General features: G+C 44.5%; 1 protein-coding gene across 1 annotated transcript in view; it reads right to left on the bottom strand.

Moving 5' to 3' along the window:
* The window catches only part of LOC106732119 (transmembrane protein 104-like), a 148,388-nt gene that overhangs the window by 47,104 nt on the left and 73,633 nt on the right, over positions 1-27,651 (bottom strand). Inside the window, exons 8-9 of the mRNA XM_025185417.2 lie at positions 25,572-25,677; positions 25,343-25,436 (exon numbers count right to left, since the gene is read on the bottom strand). Of these exons, the coding sequence (XP_025041202.1) occupies positions 25,343-25,436; positions 25,572-25,677 (200 nt within the window). The remainder of the gene's footprint in view (positions 1-25,342; positions 25,437-25,571; positions 25,678-27,651) is intronic.

Below are 27,651 nucleotides of genomic sequence, written 5' to 3'. Positions count from 1 at the left end.
AGTCCACAAACGGAGCCAGTTTAAAAACTAGCTCCTCTCGTGGATCAGCTGCCTGTCACCCCACAATGCTGCCTCTGATACAGAGGCAGCAGTGCAGGGTGGCAGCAGCCCCTGTCCAGGAGAGGCCTGAGCTTCCGGACCCAGCGAGAGTCAAGACTGAGCTGGGCTGCCTGCCTGCCCAGCTCCTAAAACACTTTAAATGTGGAACCACAGCAGGGGTAGGTCCTGGACCCATCACAAGCCAGGACTGAGTAGGGCTTCTGGTCAGCCTGCAAAAAAATTTACTGGCGGGGGAAGGGGGGAAATGTGTGTAGTCTATAGCATTAACCTATAAGCTTTTGATTACTGGTTAATTGTTTAATCGACTAGACTATTACATCCCTATTATGTACAATTGCAGGAGTTCTCACAGATACAAAGGTCTAACTGCAGAATCATGGCTCAGCTTAGATCCATCAAATTAAATGGGAGCTCATGTGGGACAGGCTCTGGATAGACTCTACAGCTTGTATTTACTAAGCAGGGGTCAGTAAATTATCATAATCACTATGTCTTCTGGCTTCAAAATCTAAATATTTATGAGCAGCATGTTACAGCATCACACCAAGAAGGAAGTACTCTTGTGAACCCTGGAAAGACCTGAAGGGAGGAAGAAAATGAGATTTTACTTATTGAAACTGATTTAATTGACCCTAGAATGAGTCAGAAGAAGCCTTGCTCTGCTCCTTAAGCTTCCCCGGTCAGATAAGGGACAGCACTTGCTCAGACTCAGAGTCTAATACTCATAGTGGCAGCTTTCCATGAAAGTTAATAACTGTGTTTGTCATTTTTCTATTACTAAGAGTTCAGTTGTCGTTTGGGCCATCAGACTAACTGCAATACATCACTTCCACCAGAATGTCTGGCACAAAAAAGATTTCTACTCGCTCCCTTTGAAGATGAATGCCCCCAAACTATCCCTTGCCTCCTTTCCTCCCTCCCTCTTATTAGCGCTTGCATTTATCTATGCAATAAAAAGACTGAGAAATCAACAGTTCTCTGAAGCAGAAATATACCAGACCAGTAACTGAGCCAGAAGCATTACTGATAATTCAGTATCAATTAATATAGCAGTGTAAATCAGTCAATAGGGCAAAGGTGTCACCACTTGCTGGTCTGACAGGATTGATTATCTGAAAAGTGAAGATTAATTTAGGAAGGGAACAGACAAAACAGTAATTGTTGGAGGGAGGAGAAAGGTTTACTACTTAAGTTGCAGAAAGGAATCGTTCACAGTGTGTAAGAACAGATGGACTCTGAACCCAAACAACTGCATCATGGGGCATTTAGATCTGCTCTGCACTGCAGTGTACTCTGCAGCACACCAGAGTTAAATTCTGACGTCAAGTGTGCTCTGTTTGCTAGCAAACTGAAAGCCCTATGGCAGCATGAAATGCACAGGGAGAGTCACAGGATGATTCTGCATGGAGACACTCCAGTGTGTGTATGCAAAGTGGTTGTAGCCATGTCAGTCCTAGGATAGGAGAGAGACAAAGTGGGTAAGGTAATAAGAAAAGGAGCTCTGTGTGGCTTGAAAGTCTGTCTCTCTCAGCGAGTTATTACTCTCACCCACCTTGCAGCATGTGGGGAAGTAGCTTTGACCTAGCCGGCTGGAATAACAATAGCTGTAAAGCCCTGTGTTGCTAGGTATGAAGTACTCCAGCCCTTAGACCCCCATGCTGCTGCAGCTTCATAGCTATTGTTATTCCAGCCCGCTAAATCAAAGCAAGTATGGACATGTTTACACATTCTGCAGTAACATCTCTGATGCCTGTGTCATATGCACCTGGAGTGATAGTGTTAACTGCTCATTTTAAAACCTTCTGCTTGTGAATGCTTGCCATGCATTTCAGGCTGCTGGCTAACACACGTTAAAGCCAACTATAGTAAGGACAGTGCAGAGAGGACTGTAGCTAAGCACAAAGGAAGAGCTTCCTCTCCTCTTGCTGGCCTTACGTCCATTTTTTCCTAGACAAGTCCTCGTTTTCACTTTTTAAATCTCCATCCAGCTGGGTTTTTTAAATGGCTAAAAATGTCCAGAATTTTGCCCTGCAAAAGGGATTGGGGAGGGGGCATGGGCACGTGCCTATTCAAAGCCATGTGCCCAGATGTTAACAGCTGCTCTGGTTCTCGGGGAGGGCAGGAGCACTGAGTGAGAGCAGGAGGGCTGGGGGTGGCTGGTTTGGGGGGGAGAGGTGGGACATTGGGTTAGAGCAAGGGGACTGGCTGTGCCTGGCTCTGAGGGAGGGGAGGGGCATTGGGTTGGAGCGAAAGAGCTGGAGGGTGCCTGGCTCTGGGGGGAGGGGCGGGTGCACTGGGCAGAGGGGCTGGTTCTGGGGGAGAGGTGGAGCATTGGGTTAGAGCAGGGGGAATGAGGATGCCTGGCTCTGAAGGAGGAGAGGACATTGGGTTGGAGCAGGGAGACTGGGGGTGCCTGGCTCTGGAGGAGGGGTTCGGGAACGGGGTTGGGGAGCGTCGGGTTCTGGGGAAGGGCGGGGGCACTGGGTTAGAACTTCCGGCTTCTTTCCTTTCCCGTAGGTGGGAAGTGGGTCTGTTTAGATTTGGGGGTTCCAGTCTCAGTTCTGTGAGGACTGTGGGAGCTGGTGCTTGGTGGGCCCAGGCAGGGGAAAGGAAGGGATTCTGGGAAGCAGGATTCCTGGCTTCCTTTTCTAGCCATGCCACTTCTCTCCTCCGTGCCTTTAACTTCATGCCGCAGGATGGGCCACAGCCAGTAGCTTCCCTAGCCACTCACTCTCTCCTTCTGGCCCCGCAGCCGGGCTGCCGGCTGGTCGGCGGCACCACTGGAGCCCACACTGCCATGCGTCTCAGGGGAGTGCAGCATGGAAGCAGAAGCCTGGTATACGGTATCCCCTCGCACCGAGAGCCAGTGGGGGCAGCAGCAGCCCCGGCAACAACAAGGTGGCTGCCAGAGCCCTGAGCTTGGTGTGCGCGCAGAGGAGTTTGACGACTTTCGAGCCCGACCTCCTGTGCAAGTGGAGCAGTCGCTGCCTTAGCGGCAGGCACTAGGTGTCCTCTTTTTTGAAAGTTCAAATATGGTAACTCTAGCTGAGCTAAAGATCATTACTGTTTAATTTAGGGTCATTCCTTTGGCTCCAGAGAGGGCTCTACCCCTCCTAAAGGGTGGTGAGAGGACAGCAGCAAAAGGTGATAGCAGGAGGGACTGGGACACAACACCAACAAAATGGGTAGTAGTAAGTGGGGGCAGCAGTCAAGAGAATGGGACATTTGAAAGGGTGCTTCATCAAGGGTGGGTGTGGAGGCCACATTGGCCTCTCCTGGAAGATTTCCTCCCCAGAGATGGGGTTTTCCCTGGAGGGAGCGGATACACCAGCTGCAATGGTCAACGCCATTATCTGAATTTTTCAAAAGTGGCCTGTGCCCAACCTGAGCCCCTTGGGCTTGGTTTTCAGAGGTGCTGCGCACCCACAGCTCCCACTGACTTCACCCATAGCTAATGGATAGTCAGCCTTTCTGAAAATCAAGCCAAAGGCTTCTTCAAAAGTGGGCACCTAAAATGAATGGGCACCTTTGAAAATTCAGGCCCTAAATGTTTGTAATTAAAAGCCCAGCAGGTTGGGAAGCCTCTTCTTGAGGGTTATTGCTCCACTACCTATGGGACATACACAACCAGGGGCAGGAGGAGGAGGCAGGAGATGAAGGAAAAGGCAGGCATGAAATGCACAATGGCAGCCAAATGCCACTAGCGTGCAGGAACAACATCCAAATTGCTACCCTCTCTGAAATGGATGGAGGAAGAGTGAAGACCCCAGTAGGAAGATTGTGTGTTGGCATTTTAATGTGTTTGTAAGTTTACTATTGAGTTAATTTGTATAGTAACAATCTCATGTCCAACATGTGTAGCTGTATTAGGTTTTTACTGAAAGGGAGGCACAGGAAATGATGGGGAGAGCATGTGAGAGGCCCTGAGATGCAATGAATAAGGCCCTGGATTAGGATTTAGAAAACCTGGGTTCTTCTTGTCTTTGCCACTGACCTGCTGTGCAACTAAAAGTCCTGGTGTTTACTGATTGGGATCAAACCCCTTGCCCTATTAGCTCCCCCTTAGGTACACTGGACAGTCTCTGTGGGGCTCAAGCAGCCCATCCCAAGGCTGGTTTAACATCAAACAAAATTCACAGACTCCAAAGTCCTCATTTACAAAAATGACCCTCTCTGCATTCCCAACAAAATCCAATTAATCAGTAGCCACATCCAGAACTCTTGGTTAATCTGCTCCACCTGAAGCCAGCAGTTGCCAGCCCTTTCTGACTAGAACTTGGCACTCTGGCCCTGTTTTTCAATTCATTCATTCTCATTCTCATTCTCTCTCTCTCTCTCTCTTCACCCCTCCTGCAGCTTACTGCTGCCTTTTATGTCAGAGCACCTGATTCCCAATAGCAGAGGCTCATCTCATAATCAAGGCCAAATCAGCTGTAGACTTTGCAGCCCATGGGCAAGCACCCTGTTACTCTCGGGCTGTGTCTACATTGGCATGATTTTGCACAAAAACATGCTGTCTGTCTACACTGGTGGGGAGTTCTTGCGCAATAACACTGACATTCTAATGTATGAAATCAGTACTTCTTGCACAAGAACTATGATGCACCCGCTCAGGAATAAGCCCTCTTGAGCAACTGTTCTTGCGCAAGAGGCCAGTGTAGACAGGCAATGTGAATTTCTTGCGCAAGAAAGCCTGATGGCTAAAATGGCCATCGGAACTTTCTTGCGCAAGAGAGCATCTACACTGGCACGGGGACTTTTGCACAAAAGCACATCTCTTGTGCAAAAGCACATGCCAGTGTAGACACTCTCTTCTGCAAATACTTTAATGCAAAAACTCTTGCGTTAAAAGCATTTGCACAAAAACTTGCCAATGTAGATGTAGCCTGCCACAGTGGATGAGTCATTTTACCACTATGTGCTTGAGTGCCTCCTTCCACTGTTTGTCTACCCTATTTAGACTAGAATGTTTAAGATTGGCAAAGGAGCTGGCAGCCACACTGGGCCCCTGAGTGGAGGGGCCACCAGCTATGCGTTCCTGGAAGGGGAGGGGCCTTGGGAGGGGACATAACCGAGGCAGCCAGCCCTCAGCAATGCCCAGAGCATGCCAAGCCGGCTCCCTCTCCCCACAGCCTTAGAGCCGCTTGGAGCATACTGCACAGCGCTCTGGTGGCAATTTAAAGGGTGTGGGGCTCTAGGCTCTTTAGAATTGCAGGTACACAGGACAACAGCTTTCCATCCCTTCCCTCACCTCTTGTCAGCAGGCCTACAGCTAGGGACTGTCTCTAACTGTTGTAAGAGTGCCTAGCACAAAGTAATAGACAGGACCTCTCCCAGAGGACTTCAGTCACCACTGGGATCTCCAATTGCTGTTGGTAATACAAATAACCCTGAGTGGGGATAAGGGAACCTCAGTGGAACAGGAGAGGAGGACCTTCTGAGCACTTTCCAAACCAAACTGCTCTTGCCCATTACTGCTATCAAACACTGAGAAAACACAGAGTAAAGTAATGCAGGGAGTGATTTTGAAGTTACAAGGTGTTTTTCCTTTAATTATATAAGACTTCAGGATGGGAACATAGGCCCACTGATTACAGCTTTTAGGCAATGACATATGGATTATCTGAGGGAAAAAAACCCCTCCAAACCCCTTAAGGAGGAAGCCTGCACTAAAGCACTGAACACTGTTTTGTTTGGATTTTATGCCTCAGTGATAACGAAGCCCTCCATTAAGCTGATACACGGTTGAATGCTTATGATAACAATTTGTCACAGGAGTAAAAGTAGAATGCATATTTAATAACTGCTTGCTGAATGCAAGGACTTAGGAACCCTCTAGGCAATACACTGAAGTATTAAAAGGATGGCAAATAGTACATCAAGAAAGAAAGGACCAGATTCATACACTGTAGGGATCATGAAGCAGCACGAATAAAGGCTGTCACTAGGGGCGGAGAAAGGCCTAAGAGTGACCCTTGCTAAAGTACCGGGGAAAGGACTGAAGTGCCCCTAGCTGGAAGTGCTGCCATTCTCAGTCATGCTCTCCAGGCCTCAGGTCTCACTTCTAAGCAAGGGCCAGGAATGTGCAGTTCCCATTGGGCCAAGCTGTCAGGAAACTAGAAGCTGGCCATGCTGCGTTCCACTCTGCCACCTTGGGGAAGCCACTTAACAGCCCTGCATCCTGGCTGCCCCTTTGGCCAGAGAGTGCTAGTACTTACGCACCCACAAGTTAGGCTGTTTGTTAATATTTAAAAAGCATTTACAGAGCTTGGATGCACAAGGTGATATGCATTATTAATGATAATATGTGTTGCATACGTTTCATTTTATTAGACCTTTGAGCCCAGAAACTGGGCATTTGCACATTCAGCTGAGATCTGTAGGTGACTTGTGGTAGCACTGGGAGGTGTACTACCCCTCTGTGCCCCCACCAACATTTTAATTTCTAAATGGGGTGCCCCCATGTTCCCTCCCTGTGCCTCTTTGGGTCCCCTGCAGCCCTTCCTCCCATAGGCACAGTCGCCACTGCTGAGATCTAATTGCCAAGATGCATTGCTCATTTGTAATGGTAAGTGTATAATGTAAAGCTGTATTCAATACAAGGTGCAGCAGCAGCATCTAAATCTGTAAATAGTCACACATTCAATATGGTCAGTTGGTGCACTGGAGGCAGAGAACTCTACATCCTTTTCTTGTGAAACAAAAGGAGAGGAGAGACGCCTGCCATACTGGGGTGGAGAGTGGAGTGATTTTGCTCAGCAAAGCTTCATGAAGGAACTGCATGCACTTCCCTTCCCACATAGTGGAAGCATGCAAGAGAGAGGGCATTCTGCAGCCAGCACATAACTCACACTACCCATGCACTCGGGGCATCATGAGGAAAGCACTTGGGCTACAGCCTTTGCTATTTCGGGGCAAGTATGCTAGGGTATGTCTACACTACCACCCTAGTTCGAACTAGGGTGGTTAATGTAGTCATACGAACTTGCAAATGAAGCCCGGGATTTGAATTTCCCGGGCTTCATTTGCATGTTGCCGGGCACCGCCATTTTAAAATGTCCACTAGTGCGGACTCCGTGCCCGCGGCTACACGCGGCACGAACTAGATAGTTCGGACTAGGCTTCCTATTCTGAACTATCCGTACGCCTCATGGAACAAGGTGTAGCTCTAGCTCTTTTTTGAATCCTGTTAAAGTTCTAGCCCTCACCTCATCCTCTAGCAAGGAGTTCCACAGGTGGACTGTGTGCTGAGTGAAGAAAAACTTCCTTTTGTTTGTTTTAAATCTACTGCCTATTAGTTTCATTTGGTGTCCCCTAGTTCTTATGTTGTGGAAAAAAGTAAATAACTTTTCCTTATTCACTTTTTCCACACCAGTCATGATTTTATAGAGCTCTATCATATTCCCCCTTACTCTCCTCTTTTCTAAGCTGAAAAGTCCAAGTCTTTTTAATCTCTCTTCATATGGGACCCGTTCTAAACCCCCAATCATTTTTATGCGCTTTTCTGAACTTTTTCCAGTGCCAATATATCTTTTTTGAGATGAGGCGACCACATCTGTATGCAATATTTAAGATATGGGTGTACTATGGTTTTATATAGAGGCATTAAGATATTTTCCATATTATTCTCTCTCCCTTTTTTAAATAACACCCGATTTAATAACTCCTAATTTAACAAAATCAAAATAGCATGTCCCTTCTATGGGGAAGCCTCAAAATAAGTTAGAATTAGTCCGAAATAGCGAGTCTACATTGATTGGATCCTGCCTTGGACTTAGAGTCCCCAGAAGCACTCTGAGGAGTGCACCAGGAGGGCGGATACTTCCAAGGGTTGCTTGGTCAGGCAAACGGTGATGAATGCTTTCAGGGGCAACTCTCTACAGCTGCCTCTCACAAGCCACTCCTCCACTGCCTCCCCGACGCGGGACACAAAAAGGGATGAAGTGGGCACATCCCTTCTTGTGATCTGGTTGCCCTTGCAGATGCCACACCATTCACAGCATGGAGACAGAGCTGCTGCAAAGCAGTTCCAGGTTCATGGGTCTCATGCTGCACCTCATGGCACAGTAGTTCCAAGCTAACTGCGTGTTGCTCCAGCAGCATGAGGATGACAAACCCCAGCATTGCCTGCAAACCCTGCTCACCGAAGTCCTGGTGCTCTTGTTCACGCCCCTGAATCCCCTGGATACTTTGGAATGCTGCTTCTAGTGTCAGGAGATGAGCTCAGACTGGTGGGACCACACCATCATGCAGGTATGGGACAACCGCAATAGCTGCAGAACTTCAATATGCACAAGGCCACCTTCCTGGACCTCTGTGAGTGGCTTGCCCCTGCCCTCAGGTGACAGGACACCAGCATGAGACCCACCAACCCCAAACAGAAGCACATCGCTATCGCCCTGTGGAAGCTCACCGTGCGAGACAGCTACCACTCAGTCAGGAACCAGTTCCGTGCAAGGAAATCCACAGTCAGGACCATTCTCCTGCAGGTAGCAAAGGCCATCAACTGCCTGCTGCTACTGAGGGCTGTCACTCTGGGCAACATGGACACCATCACGGATGGCTTTGCAGCCATGGGCTGCCATGTGCATGCAGCTGCCGGGGGGGCACAGACTGCATGCACATTCCCATGCTGGAACCCAATCACCATGTCTCAGACTTTATCAACAGGAAGAGGTACTTCTCCACGGTGTTGCAGGCCCTAATGGATCACAAGGGATGCTTCATTGACATCAATGTTGGATTGTCAGGAAAGGGGCCTGACACCCACATCTTCCAGAACTCCTTCCTCTTCCGAAAGATGCATACCGGCACTTTTTTCCCCAACCACATCATCAAGCCAGGAAGGTCGACATGCCCTTCATAATCCTGGGCAACACAGCTTACCTCTGTCTCCCCAGGCTCATGAAGCCCTACACAGGCAGCCTGGAGCCCAGCAAGGAGCAGTCCAACACCAAGTTGGGAAGGTGCCACATGGTCATTGAATGAGCATTCAGCCATTTAAAGGGGAGGTTCAGGAATCTCCTCACCTGCCTGTACCTCAGCAAGCACAACATCGCCTTTGTGGTGGCGGCCTGTCCTGTGCTCCACAGCCTGTGTGAGAACAAGGGGGAGACTTTTCTGCCAGGGTGGGGTGCTGAGGGTAAATATCCGGCCAGGGAATTTGAGAAGCCAGACACCAGTGCCATACATAGAGCACCTAAAAGGGCTGTTCTCATCAGAGAGGCCTTGAAGAAGAGTTTCATACAAGGTCAGTTCTGAGACTCTTCCACATATTTCTCCACAAGGGGCCCCTGAATTTCCTGTGTGTGCCTTTCATTCCCCATCCCTCCATTCCCCTTTCCTTTTTTCCTACCTTCCCCTTCCTCCCCTACAGAGCAAACCATAATGACATCTTTTGTGAAAAAACAGGACTGTTTATTGAGGGGGGACATACAACAGGGTATGGGTAAAGAACCTGGAATGGGGAAGTGGGATGGAGCTGGTAATGGCACCTGCCTCTAGATAGTCTGGAAGCTTTGGCTGTCCTAGAGTTCCCACCACCCCATGTTCTGGAGCCCTAGCAGCCCCTAGGGAGCCTTGGAGAGGAAGCCATGGAGGCACGGGGAGGTGGCTGGTGGCCCGCTTCATGGTGTTCCAAGCGCTCCATCACTGAGGAAAAGGTGGAGAACATGGCATCATGTTGCCACACCAGCTGGGCCCAGGCAGCCCTCCTTTGCTTCCAGTCAGCCCGCTGCTCCTCCCGGTTGGCCCAGCACTCCTCCTGGTTGGCAGCCTGCTCCTGGTGCTCTTCCTCGAGTCCCTGGGTGAGAGACTGCAGGCAGGCCATCTGCTCCCACATGAGAGGGATCCGCATTTCTGCCTGTGGATCCCTCTCAGATGGATACATGGCGTGGAAGGTGGGGAACATGCCAAGCTTGCAGCTGGCCCAGCTGTAAAGAAAAGTTACAAGGGCTGTCACCACAGGAGATGCTGTGTTTGAAGCCTAGTCCTAATCTCTGAACTGAAAACAAAGGTTTCAGTTGAGATGATGGTCCTGTCTGTCCCCTCCTCCCCATGCTGCTGTCTCTGATACAAAGGCAACAGATCGAGGGGTGGGGAGGAGTCCTGCATGTAACCATGAATGTTAATGAATGAGCCTAGGCTTTCACATCCCTAATACGAACACTAATAACCAACTGCACATACTGCCAAAATTTGTGGACAACAATTCAGAAGTGGATGTTGGGTGCAGCTTTACTTCAAAGTGGACCACCACCAATTTACACCAGCTGAAGATCTGGTCCACATTCAACTACCAGAGAGGACAATTTTTTGTTTGAGAAAGTCTACATACTGATCAACATCTTTGAGTATTCGTATACGTGAGGAAAAAGTTGTATGATAGCACCCGCACTGTGGGCTGTGTTACATTAGATTGTCATGGAGAAGCTGTAGTGGGATGGAATTCTGCACAATACCAGTGATGTGTATATAGTATTTAGTGGACTGGGTCTAAAAGCATTATTTCTGAAACTACACCTGGTATCAAGTAGACACACAGACTATCTAGTCTGGCCTCCATTATATCACAGCTTAGTGAGGGAATCTCAAAACCCCCCTACAGAGGTAAAGAAGCCATTGTCCTACACAAAGAAGAGAAATCAAAAGTCAAAATATAAATGAAGCTCATTGAATAAAGGACAACGTATTTGTACAGAAAACTGAAAGAGTTAACTGCACTGAAACCTGCATATAACACAAGCCATCATTATTCACAATTATGTAGTCACAGACTGCATCCATCTAATAGCAATGTACACTAGAGTGTGTAAACTTAACTATCTCAGAGTACTAGGGAAGAGCAGAAATTTCATAATTGCCATCATTTCCCATAGGGAACTCATCTATGGCTGCTGAAAATGCTGCTCTTCTTTGCTCAGTGACCTTCAACTACTTATTAAACACTAGATCGTGACTATATGCTCTACTGTGAGCAATGTTAAGCTTCCCTTAGAATAGCCCAGGTGACAGATTATAACTGAAAGACACTGTGACTCCCATTCTCCTGACATGCACAGGCAGAAACACATGGTACCACTGGGTCTATACCTAGCACAGAATATGCTACTAGGCATGTTGTAATGTAGGGGCAGCACATGGGAGATGGAAATGTTCTGCACCTTACAGATATAGCCATGACTGAAGCAGTTGTTGACCTATTCCCCACCACCCAGCCTTCCAACAGTCTAGAGGTCAAAGTGCAAACAAAAACAAAGCTTTCTTACATGATTTATCCACAAGACACTTGTCACAGAGGTGAGTGGGGAAGGTACAAGGAGCAATAATGCTAGTAACATGGGTCTAATAGACACAAAACCACTCCACTTCATGATATAGCTGATTGAGTCTACATATTCAAATGAAGCACAGGACTGAAAGCAAAATATATTCCTTTCACTTCATTAGCAGGTCCAGTGGGGTCAGATTATTGAGTTCTAGTGAAGCAGGATGGTGTGTTGTGCCTTTATGCTTAATTATACATAAATGAACTACAGTATCCTGTAGCATGTCTACTATGCTTAACAAACTATAGCTATCAAAACACAAAAATCTGTGCACTCTTCAGCATAGAAATTGTACAAGTGGTCTCATTTCAAAAAGGGAAGAAAAATGAGACAAGCCTCCTGGGTGGTGAGACAAGGCGGGAAGGGAATATCAAAACACTAGTTTTAATTCAAGCTCAGAATCTGATTTAAAAAAAGGATGTGAATAGTGTGAAATAAAGATGGGCGCTTCAAAAGAATATATTGTATTATCAGTATCAAGGGAGGCTTGTGACATGGGATCTTTTCTAGGAGAAAACTACTTGCAAAGAAAATTATCTAAAAAATGTAGCATTCGTATAAAAATCACTGTCTCAATAAAAAGCATCAAGTAGATTAAGTTTAAAACAGTTTCAAGGAAAATCAAAAATAATTTTCAATAAATGAAGCATCTCTTCTTGAGTAACAGCAAATCACTTAAATCCTATTTCCAACCTGATATTTTCATAAATTCATAAAACTTTATTAGCTGGTGACGGCACGTCAGAGGGCACCCGACCCTGCACCCTCATCCACAGCCAGATGTGACTTTCCTCCAGCCAGTAGAAGAGAAGGTTTATTGGTACTCAGAGATACAGCGCAGCACAGGCTTGATGTTGACACAGGAGCCAGGCAGACAGCCTTAGACCTCTTGGGGGTTCACAGGCCCCTGAACCTCCCTGTCCTGGACTTAGTCTGCTTTCTTCATGCTTTCTTCAGCCAAGACTGTCCAGCTCCCAGGCTCTACCCCCCAGCGTGGTGGCCGTCTCACCGTCCTTCCTTTGTTTCTCCCTCTGGGAAGATCCTTGTTAACTGCTCAGGTTGGTAGTTAGGTGTCAGGGCCAATACACACGTGGGGTGAGTCATTGGGAATCACACATCACAGCACAATCAGGTGGAAACACGGGGTTACAAGGCAGACAGCCCCCACATATCACAGATGACAATGTATTTTCTGTAGCATATTGCTTCTTCATTGAGGATTAGAAGATATACATCTATCTCTCTGAGATCCCTAAAATCGGGTAAGATTTCCCCTTAGATGCCTATAACCGATAGATGAGAAATTAGGCCAATTCTGGCAAGGAACACTCTCTGGCAGTGGCTGCATGTGAGGTCTCTATCTCCACTGGCACCGATACCAGCGGCACTGAGCACGCTCTGATCTTTTTCATGGAGATGATGCTTGATCTTAAAGTGTCGGGCATCATTCTTGATGATGGTTCTCCAGGTTATCCGATGCTCCATCTGCCTCTCCCAGGTGTCAGTATCAAAGTTGCACTTTACCAAGGTGTTCTTCAGAATATCTCTATAGTCCTTTCTCTACCTGCCACGACACTTCATCCTGATCTTCAGCTGATCATAGAAAATCTCTTTAAGCAAAAATGTGTCAGGCATCCTGCCCACATGGTCAGAACATCGTAGCTGCCTGTGGGTGATTACTGCCTTAATGCTGCAGGAATCAGCCTCTGCGAGGACACTAACATTGGTCCATCTGTCCTGCCATGTGATGCCCATTATTTTCATCAGGTACCTTTGGTAGAATTTCTCCAGATCTTTAATATGATGTCTATAGGGATTGCAGGCTTCAATTCCATGTAGCAACATTGGAATGACTATGGCATCGTATATGTCAATCTTGATCTGCGTCTTGATGTTATGGTTATTGAAGACTCACCTATGTAAACATCCATAAGCCACACTGGCACTGGAGATTTGGTGGCAGATTTCATCATCAATGTCATTATTGCTGGACAGATAGCTTTTGAGATAGGGGAAGTTGTTGACATTCTCCAGCACTTGGTCCGCTGCCGTGATGGTTGGTTCAGGTAACGGTATGATGGGTGTGGCTGAAAGAGAAACTTGGTCTTTCACTCATTGAGAGACAGTCCCAATCTGAGGTCAGACATGGCAAAATCATAAATGACTGCTTGGAGACCATCTTCCAAGGTGGCACTGAACTCGGCATCAACAGCATACTGAAGTTCTACCACTGATGTTATTGTAGTCTTGGTCTTAGCTCTGAAGAGGCCCAGATTGGGGATGCTACAGATTGAGGATGCTACATTCATCTTGTGGGTTATTTTGACTGCACCTGGGAGGTCATCTCCAATAACCCGGAGCATGGCTGTGAAAAAGATATTAAATAGCACAGGTGCTATATCACACCCTTGTTTGACTGCAGTCCTTATGTCAATTGGTTCAGTTGCATCACCATTGTTGTGTATCACAACCTGCATGTTGCCGTGTAAGAGACATATGATATTGATGAATTTTGGTGAACGGCCAAAGTGTTGCCGTTCAACTACAGATGAGCAAATGCAGAATGGTGATAGAATATGCTTTAGATGATTTAAAGGGAAGGTTTCACAGTTTATTGACAAGGTTAGAGCTCAGCAAAAGCAATATTCCCATTGATGTGGGAGCCTGCTGGGATATCCATATTATCTGTGACAGTAAGGGAGAAAATTTATGCCATGGTGTTGGGCTCAAGGCACAGAGTCTAGCCACTAGTTATGAGGAGACCAACACCGGGGCAATAAGGAGACCACACTGAGGGACACTGAAAATCAGAGAAGCTTTGAAAAACAGCTTTGTGAATAGCCAGACAGTGATATGAGAATCATGCATGTTGCTCTTAACAAGATGCACCCTGTGTTAAGTGTGCTTGCCCATAAAGCCAGTAAATCTCCCCCACATTATGCAACACAAGCAATAAAGATGCTGTTGATGAGAAACCACACATTTTTATTTAGGAAACACAAGAAAGCAGGACCAGTAAAGAAGTTCAGGGTGGGAGCTTTGGAGGTTGGGGGAGAGGCAAGGGAAAGTGATATATTAAAATCCCCCTGTTCAGCAGTTACACAGGTGAGAATGACAGCCTTTTATTGCAGAATAGTGATAGAGATGTAGCCGTGTTAGTCTGGTGTAGCTGAAACAAAATACAGTACTATGTAGCACTTTAAAGACTAACAAGATGGTTTATTAGGTGATGAGCTTTCGTGGGCCAGACCCACTTCCTCAGATCAAATAGTGGAAGAAAATTGTCACAACCATATATACCAAAGGATACGATTAAAAAAATGAACACATATGAAATGGACAAATCAAATTTCAGAACAGAAGGGGTATCGGGGGGGGGAGGTAAATGTCTGTGAGCTAATGGTATTAGAGGTGATAATTGGGGAAGCTATCTTTGTAATGGGTAAGATAATTAAAGTCTTTATTCAAACTTATTGCAGAAGACATCCCTGGGGGTTGAGTGAAAGCCCCCAGCACCTGGGAGGGAGGTAATGGAACTTGGTGAGGAGATAATGTGGTTCTGCATGGGCCAGAAGGGGTGTGTTTGTCTGTGCTTTTGATTCTCCTATGAGTCTACCAGTCTCCTCTGGGATCCTCAAGATGTCCTCCCATGCCTTCAGTTCACATTCCCTGCATGCTCCCTTTCCTCGCACTCCGTTTACATCTCCTGCAACATCGCTCTCCTCCATGTATTTAACTGCACCCTATCTATGCAGGTGGATTGAATTTGCTCATTGAACAGGTCATCCCAACTACATTTTCACTTTGAATCTGTGCTAGCCAAACAGTTCAAGGAGCCAGGGGAGTGGGCAACAAGCTCACTGTGGTATCCACTGTAGCAAAACAAAGTGAAGGGCAGACCATACAGGAGGAATGTAAAACCTAATCTCTTAGCATAAAAGAACATCTGTCCAAGACAATAGGGATGTGTTATGGACAAGTCCAAATGTATGCTTTAAAGTGCCCACTATGGAGCAGGTACACCACGGAGATCTTAAGGAAGAAGTTGAACTCAGTGTGGTGGCAGATATGGCAAAGGATAGATTAGGGATTGCTCTTTTGCTTTCACTTTGAAAGCATGTGCGACACAATGGCTGAAAATAGCAGCTCCCGCAGCTATGCAAGCATCTGAAATTGCAAAGGAGGGCCACAGTGGCATGGTGGCAGGGCAAGGGCTCACATGGTGATTGTGTTTGATGCACATGTGCACACACACACACACCATTTGCCAGGACAGTGCAACTTTCCCTTTCCAGAGGAGACTGCTGAGGGAGGAGGTCTGGGTGTGACAGCAGGGCAGGGGCTCAAACAATGCTTTGTTGGGGATGAGCAAACGGAGGAGTACAGCTGTGGTATCAGTTACATATATAACTTCCCCTGCTTCATCCAGGTTGCCATTCATATCATCAGTCTTCTCTGAATCTTACAGAGTGATAGAGAGTGGATGCTGACTGAATGTGGCTGAATGTGACCTGAACCTTATTCTGAAATGTTTTTTGAGCTGCATTGATGCCAGACCACTTACTGATGAATTGGCATGGAAAGGTATCCTATTGTAGAGGATGGAATAAAGCAGGCCTCCCCAGCAACCTTATGAAAAGGATGAAAGAGAACTTCTATGAGAGCTTTACGGAGATGTGCAGGGAGGATTCCCACTCCATCCCCAGACACACTAACAAACTGTTCCGGGGAGCCCTTGTTGTGTAGGCAGAGCGGTCGCCACAGATCACCCCCAACTGTCATAATCCACTTGTAGCATGATTAAAAATATAAACTCACCAGAAGTGCCCTCACTGCCATCAAGCAGTAATACTTTCTGGAAGGAGGGGATTGTCTCCAAAGTTATAAAGAGGTCCTGGCTATCGGTGAGATGCGATGCTCCGCTTGTCTGCTGACTTTTCTCCTCCTCTTCTCATCCACATATCCTCCATGCTGCTGCCCAAGACTGCCTGAGGAATATCTTGGGAGGAACACATACTGGGTTGGAACACTGGTCAGGTCCCTCCCCTCCCCAGAATCCCATGTTCATAGAAGCAGCACATTTGCAGTGCTGACCCAGACCATCAGTTTGCTTCCTTTGTCTTCTGGTATGCCTACCTGATCTTCTTTACTTTCATGTGCCACTGCTGGGTGTCCCTGACATATCCTTTTTCTACCATGCCCTATGCAATCTTGGCATAGATTACAGGTTTTCTTTTGCTGGGTCCTAGTTCTGTCTTCACAGATTCCTCTTGCCACACAACAATGATATCCAGGATCTCCTACATGCTTTCTGCTGGAGCCCTTTTGCAACTTTGGGCATTCATGATCACATGTGCTGCCTTCTCTGAGGTCTGCTCACAATGCTGGCCAAACAGAAAATGAAATTCAAACTTTCCCAAGCTTTTTTGTGTGTATCTGTAGGGCAGCAGAGTTGAAAGTGCTTGCCAAAGCAGTCAAATGGGGCTCTGCGGGACACCTCTTGGAGGCCAAGAGCATCAATTTTCATAGCATTGCATCACTGCACTAACCTAAAATTGAGCATGCAAGGTCACATTTACTGTTACTCCCCATGAAAATCAGGAATAGCGAAATAGATTTTAACAGCCCTCGAAATAAGTGGAATGGTGTAGACTCAATGTTTAGAAAATCAACCTAATGTGGCTAAGTTCAACCTAAACCCCCAGTGTAGACCAGGCCAAAGTTAAAGTTCTTATTAACTTTATTGGCTCACACCTGTCCCCTATACATAAAACATTATGGGAAGCCATAAAGTGATACTATTAAAGTTAGTTCTATAACTTATATATCTTGAATAAATGTTTATGATCAGATGTGGAACATTTCTTTTTGGAAGCTGAGTCTATTACCAGTAAGCACAATTCTGACTGATGAAGTTCCTCAATGAATCTGTTACCTATAGGTTACACTCTCACAAGCAAACAAAACATTGCATCTTGCACAATGCAATGTTAAAAATAAGACTCCACACACTGAGAACACAATTTCCTCACATCAGCATCACCCAAAACTGCTGTAGAAAGGATTTTAGCATAGGTTATAGATTTATAGACTCATATTAGGGCACAACCCTACATTTTTAGTGTGCAAAACAGGACATTTTTAGGTTTGTAAGGAAAAATATTGTTGATTGCAGCCATCATGCTGTAATCCACTGTAGCCTTGAAGCAACTGCTAGCACTTATTGTGAGTGAGACGTTAGGGGTAGGTTCCTCAAAGACCAACATCTGTGGCACAGAGGAGCAATAACTTGGTTACCATGAAAAAACATGCAGGATAACACACTAGCTCTAAGTTACATTCACTCTGATAGTAATGATAGTAATTTAGAGAGCTCCAAGAACTAAACCTCATTATTTCCCTAATTTTACAAATGGGGAAACTCAGGCAGAAGTAATTCCCAAACAACAATACAACATGCCGAGGCAAAACCAGAAACAGAACCCAAGTCTCCTGACAGTGGTCTACATCAAGCAGCAAAACCAAACGCTTCACTTATAAGAGATCTGGAATCCTCATAAGTTTGGCAAATGGTCAATTCAAGCTGCCAATTACCTTAATTTTTCATTTTGTGGTCTTTCTGTTCTGTCAGCATTTCCCAACCTATTCATATAATGAATAAAATCAAACATGCAGCACATTACAAACTTGCTAGCAGCTTCTTAGCTTTAGAATAATTAATTCAGAAAATACGCTTTTCCTGCATTGATTTGATTAAGTGCAGATGCCATTTATAAACAACGTGCTATGTTCACTTTGATTTAGCTAGGCTGAATTATATATTTAAGTATACAAAGTCCCATCTGATTTTTCTCCAAATTTTTTCCAATTACCAGCAAGTTTGGATTTAGCATGGGAGTTTAGCTATCCTTCAAGGCTGTTTTAGTTAACCTTTAGACTACAGAGCAAATAATACCTATGCATACATAATTCACACCCCTTGTAGTTTGAATTGATCTTTTCTGCACAAAACTTCATCAAAAGAAGCGGACCATTAATTATGCAATGATGTTTTGAACACCACTCTATACTAAAGCAACTCAAAGGGTGATAACCAGGCCCCACTGAAATCAATGACAAAATTTCTATTGACTTTAGCTGAGGCCAGGGTTTTACCCTAGATTTTTATTCCTCTTTACCAAGGGCTTGCTTCTAAACCCAGTACAGTCAGGAACAAAGTCTCCTTACACCAAAGCTAATTGCAGATACCTTCCACTGTACATGTATATGCCATATGCACCCATCCTCAATAGAATTCAGTAGATCAGCAAAGGCTGATCGCTATCCAAATGGCATTGCTCCTTTTAGAACACACACAGTACTTTCAACATTGCTAAATATAAACCCTGAATAACTCACACACATCTGAAAGCAAAATATGTTTCTCATTTAGTAACCAGGGGATGCAAACTAGAAACTTAATGGTTCCTGGAAGGAAAGGGGTTCCTACACAAAAGTCAGATTCAAGGTTAAAGTTTTCTTTGCCACAGGCTGAATTTAGTTAAAATTTGCTTGAAGATAGAAAAGTGACTTAAAGAAGGGAACTATGGGGTTCCATGTTTTCAGTGCTTTTTTTGTGATGGTATGCATCAGCACAGGGTACCGGCACCTTTTCTTTTTTTTTTTTTAACAAAAACAGCATTGCATGTATTTCCATTGTCTGACATACTGATCAGGTTTACTCTACTGCAGGGCTACTCAACACGCAACCCGTTTGTTTGCTGCCCACGGTGCACTTTGGGTTTATGCAGGGCTCAATGGGTGGGAGCCAAAACAAAAAAGTAGTCAATACAATGGTCTTCTGTTCATGTGTGTTTTAGTAGTTACTTTCCTGGACTGTCATTGCTCATTAAAAGTGCTGTAATATGGGTGGAAATTGAATAAATATTGAATTTTATTAATATCAACAGAACAGTCTTAAATGGGGCCTGTGTGTTGTGTAGACTTGCCTTAATTATTGCATTTATGCCAGTCAGTGTGAAAGAAGCTATTTGCATATACTTGCATCTATATTTGCATGTACATGCAACCACACTTAAGTTGCATCCCTCAGCATATAATTTGAATATCATTGTGGCCCCGGGACTTCCAAAGTTGAGTAGCCCTGCTTTACTGGTAAGTAATAAGATATTTTACCTGCAACCTGCCAGACTTAAAAAATCAACCTGGGATCTAATAGTCTTTCTGGCTCTTGTCTTAAGGTGCCCATGCCTCAATTTACATTTGCCTCTAGCACAATACATGCCACCAGAAAGGCCCCATTGATAACAACTCTTTACATGCATTTTATACTCAGCTGCTAATTGCCACCTAGCAAGACTGACCCTGGATACTGATAGTTTCCAAGAGTTTTTCTGGGCTCCAGAACTGTCACTGGGCTTCAGTTAAAAGGAAAGAGAGAGACGTGCACTACAAAATAGCAAGAGCATAGTAAATGGTCACTCTGCTTGTGTAGAAACAACCTAGACTTTAATTTTTAAAATGTACACAGAAAAATTCAGCCGCTAGAATCCCTGATCAGGAGAGGCTTGGGAAGGAGATTTATGGCAATCAAGTTACCTTTCTGCTCTCAAAGGTATTTCATCTAATCACCATTACCAAATCTCTGTCTACCTCACAGTCTGATGTATGCATCATCACAACAACCACACAGTGTTATTATGCCCATCTTGCAGTTAAGGAAACTAGGCAGAAAAAGACAACGTGTCAAATTTCCCAAGTGCCTGAGTGGTTTAGGAGCCTAAATCCCATTTTTGAATGAGAGTTAGCTTCTATGTTGCTGAGGCACGTCTGATAACGTTACCCTAAGTGATTTACCAAACATCACACATGAAGCCTGTTGCAGAGTAGTAATTCAAACTCAGTCTCCTCCACTCTCCCTCCCCAAATGCCAGGCTCCTGTCTTGTCCACTCGGTAATCCTTCCTCTTAAGGTAACAGTGATCTCCTCAGATCAGCTTCTTTAAAACAGACTTTACTTTTCTATGCCTTTATGTATGAAACATCCCTTTGTGAGTTCCCATATTGCCCAAAGGTGAATATAGGGAAAAGATATGTTTTTCTCTGTCAAGAGATGGCTTGATCATTACCTGTTCAGTTCATTCCCTCTGGGGTACCTGGCATTGACCACTGTTGGCAGGCAGGATATTGGGCTGGATGGACCTTTGGTCTGACCCAGTACGGCCATTCTTATGTTCTTAAAATATCAGAAAATTATTGCCTTAATTTAAAGTGGAGAACTATATAATGTTTTATAAGAGTAATGTCAAATAATAAGCCTCTGATATTAAGTGATGTCCATTTTCCTTCTGCTAGCTTTGTTTTTGAATAGAAAGACAGGAAAGTCTTTGAAATACCTCTGACTATAAAGTGTAGAGCTTAAGCCACAAGCATTTTTCCTATTGCTTATCTGTGTGTAATATACTAAGATATTGAATCTGGACTCACTCTCTCTCTCCCCCCCCCCCCCCCCCCGAGATTTTAGGCAAACATCTTAATAGAACAGAGTTTTGTTTCCTTGGAAAACCAACAGACTCTGAAAATCACATTGTTAAAACAATTCCTAGAGAACTTTAACTTGTCGGAGGAAATGGGCCTGGAAATGAGACAGTATCTACTAAAATGATGGAATGAGGTCACCAGGAAGTGTCTAAACAAGTTGTGCCTCATGAATATAAAATCCACTATCATCCTAACCAGACTGGTTCAGGTATCAATACCCCTTATTTAAAGGTAGAGCCGTAGGCAGCATAAACAACCCAGCCCCACCTGCTCTTGTAGCCCTAGAAAGCAAGATCATATGAAGATTGAGCAAGGGGAAGAAAGCTAGTTTCTTATATAAAATCAGCATCTTCACAGTCATACTGACTATTGAAGAAAATTATAATGTTCAGTCCCAAGTTGCTGTCACATGGGGTTTACGGTTGCTGCTCCAGAAACTGGCCATCAACATGGCCTACTCAGAATTCATTTAAAAAGTGCTGTCTGCCAAGGCCAATTATCTTTGTAGCAGACACAAACACAAGCCTCATTCAGTAAATTAATGAAGTTGCTTGGTCATTCTGAACAACTGAAAACACAAGCAAATTACAACACAAATGAAAAATAAATAGCTATCTCTTAGATTTACTAACCATTCTTTTGACAGGGCTTGATTGCATACAAATGCTCTATGGGTGCAATCACCCCGCAGGCAAAATAAAAAATTGCTGGCAATGTTGCCCAGAGAGTACTGTCCATGTGGAAACCATCAAACAGTATTTGACCATGTTGCTGTCCCCATTTTCTTTGTATAACAATCATCATCGGAGTTGTCACCAGGGAGTGAACCTGGGAACTCCAAACCTCCCATGTGACTCACTCCACCTTGAATGAAAGGATTAACTTCCATGGCTGGGAGCTGTAGTCTCTTGTGGATCAGAAATGCAGCAGGTTAACAGACACTGAATTCTGGGTCTCACTGGTGCTGTGGCTATTTTTTTAACTTTAATTTACTTTGATAAAAGTTGCTCCTGAAGAATGTCAGTGAACCTACAAATGGCAACATGGCCACAGTATGGAAAGTTGGCCCAGGCGGAGCTTGGCAATTACATTGTGTTACACCAGTGTGACAGTAGCTTTCACATGCAGCATTGCACTGCCCTGAAACACAATGAAAACTGCAAGTGATAATTCTTGAGGCTATGAAAAGAATATGCTTATATCCCCATCGGTGCCAGAGATGAGGTGGATGAGTCACCACTCTAGGTAGGTCAGGCAGCTGAGCTGCTTTCAGGAACAATGTGTTCTACACTTAGGTAATACTTCAAGCATCCCCACGGGATTTAAACATGCAATTCACTTCTCTTTTTGATCCAGAAAAATGAAACCTCAGCCAGAAGGTTTATAACCTCCCAACTTTAAAAATGAAATGGAAACAATCCTTTACAATAAAGTTAAAACTTTCTAAAGTAAAATGTCCATGAAAGAGACAGAATCCTTAAAGCAGATATTTCTGAAATGCTTAGCTCCTATACAGTACACCCATGTATGACAAGTCATGTCCTGCTCCAACTGAGCCTAGGAATCCTCAAAAAGCTGCTGACCTGAATTCCCAGTGAGTGCTCTAGCTACTAGACCACACTCCTTGCCAGTTCATATAAAGTCAAATGTCAGGATCAGAATAGCTTTCCTTCGGAGACAAGGATTTACAGCAGCTGAAAATCTGGCCCCTAAAGTTTAATACAACATTTGGGGTAGGAGACTCAGACCCTGAAAATGGCATTATGTGAAGTGTTGTTAATTAACCCATAAATTAAGAAAGATGTTATCCAGTCATCAGTGTTCCTTTTGATTTTTTCCATTCATGTGCAGAATAAATTTTGTTAAGTGCACCTATATATATATGTAGATGGGTACCACCAGTAGAAACACATGATGCCAGCTGTGGGAGGCTGAGGGTGCTCTGCTATTCAGCTGGGCAGCACTTGAATTTCTCCTGGGTGGCCACATAAGCACTCAGCTTACAGAGAACAATGTCAGTCATCTGTAAACACAAGGGCTACATCTAGACTGGCATGATTTTCCGGAAATGCTTTTAACGGAAAAGTTTTCCATTAAAAGCATTTTCGGAAAAGAGCGTCTAGATTGGCAGGACGCTTTTCCGCAAAAGCACTTTTTGTGGAAAAGTGTCCGTGGCCAATCTAGACGCGCTTTTCCACAAAAAAGCCCTGATCGTCATTTTAGCGATCGGGGCTTTTTTGCGGAAAAGAAATCTCTGCTGTCTACACTGGCCCTTTTGCACAAAAGTCTTTTGGAAAAAGACTTTTGCCCGAACGGGAGCAGTATAGTATTTCCGCAAAAAGCACTGATTTCTTACAGTAGGAAGTCAGTGCTTTTGCGGAAATTCAAGCGGCCAGTGTAGACAGCTGGCAAGTTTTTCCGGAAAAGTGGCTGATTTTCCGGAAAAACTGGCCAGTCTAGACACAGCCAAGAGTTATAATGATGTGTAGAACTGTGTTTCTCTTTGTGCTGCCAATGCAAACAGGAAAGGCCAGTTGTATATAGAATTAAACAAATATGGAACTTAATCAGCTCATAAACAGTCTTCAGACAAATGAGGTCAACAGCTATAGAAAAGAGGCAGGTCTATCTTCCAGCCCTCCCCAAAATTCCAAAATGCAGCATATTTATCTGTGTAGCAGACAATAATGTTTCAGATGTATTATAATCCTCTCTCTGTGCTTCAGCTCAACCATCTGACACTGGTATCAATGCATGTATAATGTGAATGAGGAGTACAGTGGGATTCTTGGACAGGTTCCCTGCTTGCTCTGGCCCCACACTTCACTCAAAACAGCAAAAAACTTGCTGATGGGAACTGCTTGGGCCATACTTGTGGTGCAGGCAGCGTGCGGAGGACCACCCAACTGGCATGTTGTACAGACACACATGGCCCCAGCAGCTGACTGCTTTGAGCAGTGTGGGGGTATGAGCAGTGCTTTGAGCAGTGCAGGGAGCCTATCAGAGGGTCCTGTTGAACCAGCTAGGGTATGTAGCACTCCAATGCAGGCACTCCACCTCACTTCCCTCAATACACTGCCCCAGGTCACAACCTCCTCCTCCTCTAGATCACAATCCAAACCCTTTGCACCTCCTCCTGCACTCCTCCCCTAGTCACACCTCCCTCCCAGACCTCTGCAGCCCCTCCTACATCCCACCCTGAGCTCCCTCCTGCACTAAACCTCCATCCCAGACCCCATACCTTCTCTATTATTAGCATAGAAGAGTGCAACCCTTGACCATTTACCAAATTCTTGGAGTGCCCCCCCCCCAGTCAAAAATTACTGCCATCCCTGGGGGGGGGGGGGGGAAGGGAGGGAGAGAGAGAGAGAGAGAGAGAGAGAGAGAGAGAGAGAGAGAGAGAGAGATAACTTAACTGAAGCAGGAAAAATAATCAGTGGTGTAAGACTATTTTATAAGCCTTCTTGATTCCCTCTTCTGTGTCTGCAGGCAAATTCTGAGACATCTCCTTAGCATTGAGTCACAGTTACTGAGAGCAGAATCCTGGAGATCTTCTATTCATTTCAGCAGACTTTGGATCAGGCCCTTACACCGCATGTTTCAAAAGTTCTTAGCTAACAGAATTGAGGCCAGATTTTCAAAAGAGCTCAGTTGCAATTCAGGCACCTTATCAATGACCAAATTCTTCCAAGTGTTCAGCATCCAGCAACTTCCATTGAAAACAGCAGTTTATACACAGGAGCTGCCAGCCTTCATCAGACTCACAGTGCATCTAGTCCAGTGTCTCATCTCTAACAGTGACCATCACTCTTCAGAGGAGGATGCAAGAAATTCCAGACAGAGCAATCAGTTCTGGGCCAATCTGCTCCCTCAGGACATTATCTCCTAGCCCATAATAATTAGATAGAGGTTGGCATAAGTCACTAAGCATGAGCTTTCATATTCCAAACACTTCTTAGTAACTTCTGTTCTAATTCTGAGTATTCTTGTGCTCCATATAAATATATGCTGCTCTGAAACTTGATTGCAAAACAATAAGCTTCTGGGCACCAAGCCCTTTTAAAGATGTGACTTTTCATTATTTTGCTCAACACAAACCAGGGCCCACATCCTGCAAAGCCTTTAACAAGCATTTAGCTTTCAAAGCAAGGTGCCCAATTCCTATTAAATTTCCAAAGGAATTAGGCCCCACTAAAAATACAAGCATTATTTCATATAAAACTGCCTGCAGGGTGGAGCCATTTGAAAGACACACACATCAGTGGCAAAATATGAATTATACAAATCCCTTAAAAGTAACCTTGTGTAGCTTTGGGTGTTAGAGGTTGTAAATGTAACTACTGTTTGCAGAGATAAATAACTCTACTCACTCAGCAGCCTGAAAATATCCCAAGGCTGCTCTGTATTTCATCTTACCTGAGAAGGATACAATGGTAGCAAAGATTTGAATAAATTTATTCTTCTGAATGGAGAAAAATACAAAAGGTCCTATCAGTAAAACAAAGCCAGCCTGTTAGGGAAAAAAAACACAAGAGAGGAGGGGGGGGGGGGGGGGAATAATTACTGATGGCTAACTCCTTGAATATAATAGCTTCAGGTTTTTAGAGAATTAAATAAATTAAGTAAATGCCACAAAAATTCTCACCAGAAAAATTCTGTAAGCATTAATCCTGCTGATGGGCCCCCAGCAGTGGTTTTCTTCATAGGGCTTAGCAGTGAAATTGTTCACTCCTGTGCAACTAGGGATATTGCTGAAAAAGGTAGAAAGATATAGTGTCTTGTCTTGTTTGTAGAAGCAGGGCAGTTTTAAAGGGTTCTTTAGCTTATCATGTGTGAAGCCAAACATGGAGCTCTCCAGCAGCTAAGATGGGTCAGTCTCACTCCTTGGCTTCCCATCATATAGGACCTAAGACCTGATCCTGACAATACTTCTCACTGCTACCAGAGATTCCTTTCGAAAGCACCAACAGTATGCCAGTACCCTCCTCTTCCCTGCTCCTGTCTAATAGTTCAGCTCTCCTGTAGTAGTTATTATTACTACCTTGTTTTTCTAGTCACTGAGAACAAGGATTCCACATTACCCACTGGGCCACATGAGTGCTATGTTGCACTTACCCCTTTCAACGAAAGGGAAGCTATGATGATGTGGTGCCTTGAAAGGAGAATAGGAGCATGTGATCCTCAATCTAAATCTCCCATCAGGTGACCAAGTAGCATTTCAGAATCAAAATATTTTAATTTTCACCAACAAATTTTCCAACTATATTAATCATGTATAGCTTGGTAGAGCCTAGGAGGTCTCTCTCATCCAGATTTGTGGCCCACTGTGTTAGGTATTTGTCCAGAGCTGGTAATCTGGAAGTCTTCTGAATCCTCAGCAACTGACCATCATGACTCCAGGTGTTTTTAACTCTACCCTGCTTTTAGGGATCTTCCTTTGCCAGTTCCCCAAATTCCCCTATTTACTTGCTATCATTATATGGACCTGGGGAATATATACAATGAACAAGTCAGAGACTGAACATTCAGCAGACAAGCTGAGGAAAGAATCAAAAATAGGAAAAGAAACAAGAAATGTGCTCGAGAAATAGGACTTTATACTTGGTTGTTGTTCTTTAAGGAGAAGATGCCAATATCAAAATGCCTCTGAACAAATCACTGGTCTTCCTTTCTTACATATGCACACCAAAAAGGTACTAACATTTGCTTCAGCCACAGACAGTATTTCTCCATGTTCATTTAGCTTCTAAAATTTTAGAAGCAGCATTGATATTCTATTGCTCCCCCTTTATGCGTCTTCTCTCCTCCCCATTCATGCACAATAAGTTTGACTAAAGTTAATTTAAGAGCCAGATTCCTTGCAGTCATTGCTAAAATGTCTGCACTCCCCAGCAATCTGTAAAAGGCTTTTCCAGACTCTAGAGTGCCATCTAGATGAAAGAAGGGGGATTTGCTGAGAGTCAGCCAACCATAGGTAATAAATCCTTTGGGGATGCATCACAGACTAATGCGGACAAGATGCTTTTTGGAACAGCTCTTTGCAGACTGCAGATGTTTTCTGGCAATTTTTTTTAAAGCACTAAAATACTCCTGTGACAGAATGAGCAGTGCTCTCAAACAGCTTGTACAATGAGATGAGAGCCTTTTTAGTTTGTCCCTGAATATGTATGCATCCTTAAAAAGAAATACTTGCCTACCTTATTTTTTAGGCTATTGTCAAAGTTCGCTTTCAACCACATTGTCATGGATCTTGCACGCTTCAAGCTTTGGACCTGAGTTTGGCACTCATACACTGAGGCACTGAAAAATCAAGTGGCCCTTTTATGAAAAATGTGGTCCTAATTGGTACCATTACTACATCCAGTCTATCAAGTGTCTCTGTATTACAAGAAGAATATGAGGCACAGATTTATGCCTGAATCCTGGCATTTCCAGAGCTGTTTGAAGTAGGCTGAGACTATCCATACATGATGATTTTTAAATCTCTATCCAGGATAAGCACCTTCCAGTATAACAAAGGCAGTCACATCGCATCCCCCAATGCACGCATTCCACTAATTCACTGAAATATAGCAATGGAAATATTATTCAGGCAGGAGTAACTCCATGACATCCCTATCCTCCCTCTGACTGACCACTAAGAGAACTAGGAATGAAGAACAAAAGAACAGACATATTTCCCATGATAGTTTTCCAGACAAAACAATGGAAAAGTCTCAGAGCAG

The sequence above is a fragment of the Pelodiscus sinensis genome, chromosome 16 (genome assembly GCF_049634645.1).
Source record: "Pelodiscus sinensis isolate JC-2024 chromosome 16, ASM4963464v1, whole genome shotgun sequence".
In the NCBI taxonomy this organism is placed as follows: Eukaryota; Metazoa; Chordata; order Testudines; family Trionychidae; genus Pelodiscus; species Pelodiscus sinensis.
Note: the sequence above shows the minus strand (reverse complement) of the source record. Positions and strands in the feature narration are given on the sequence as shown.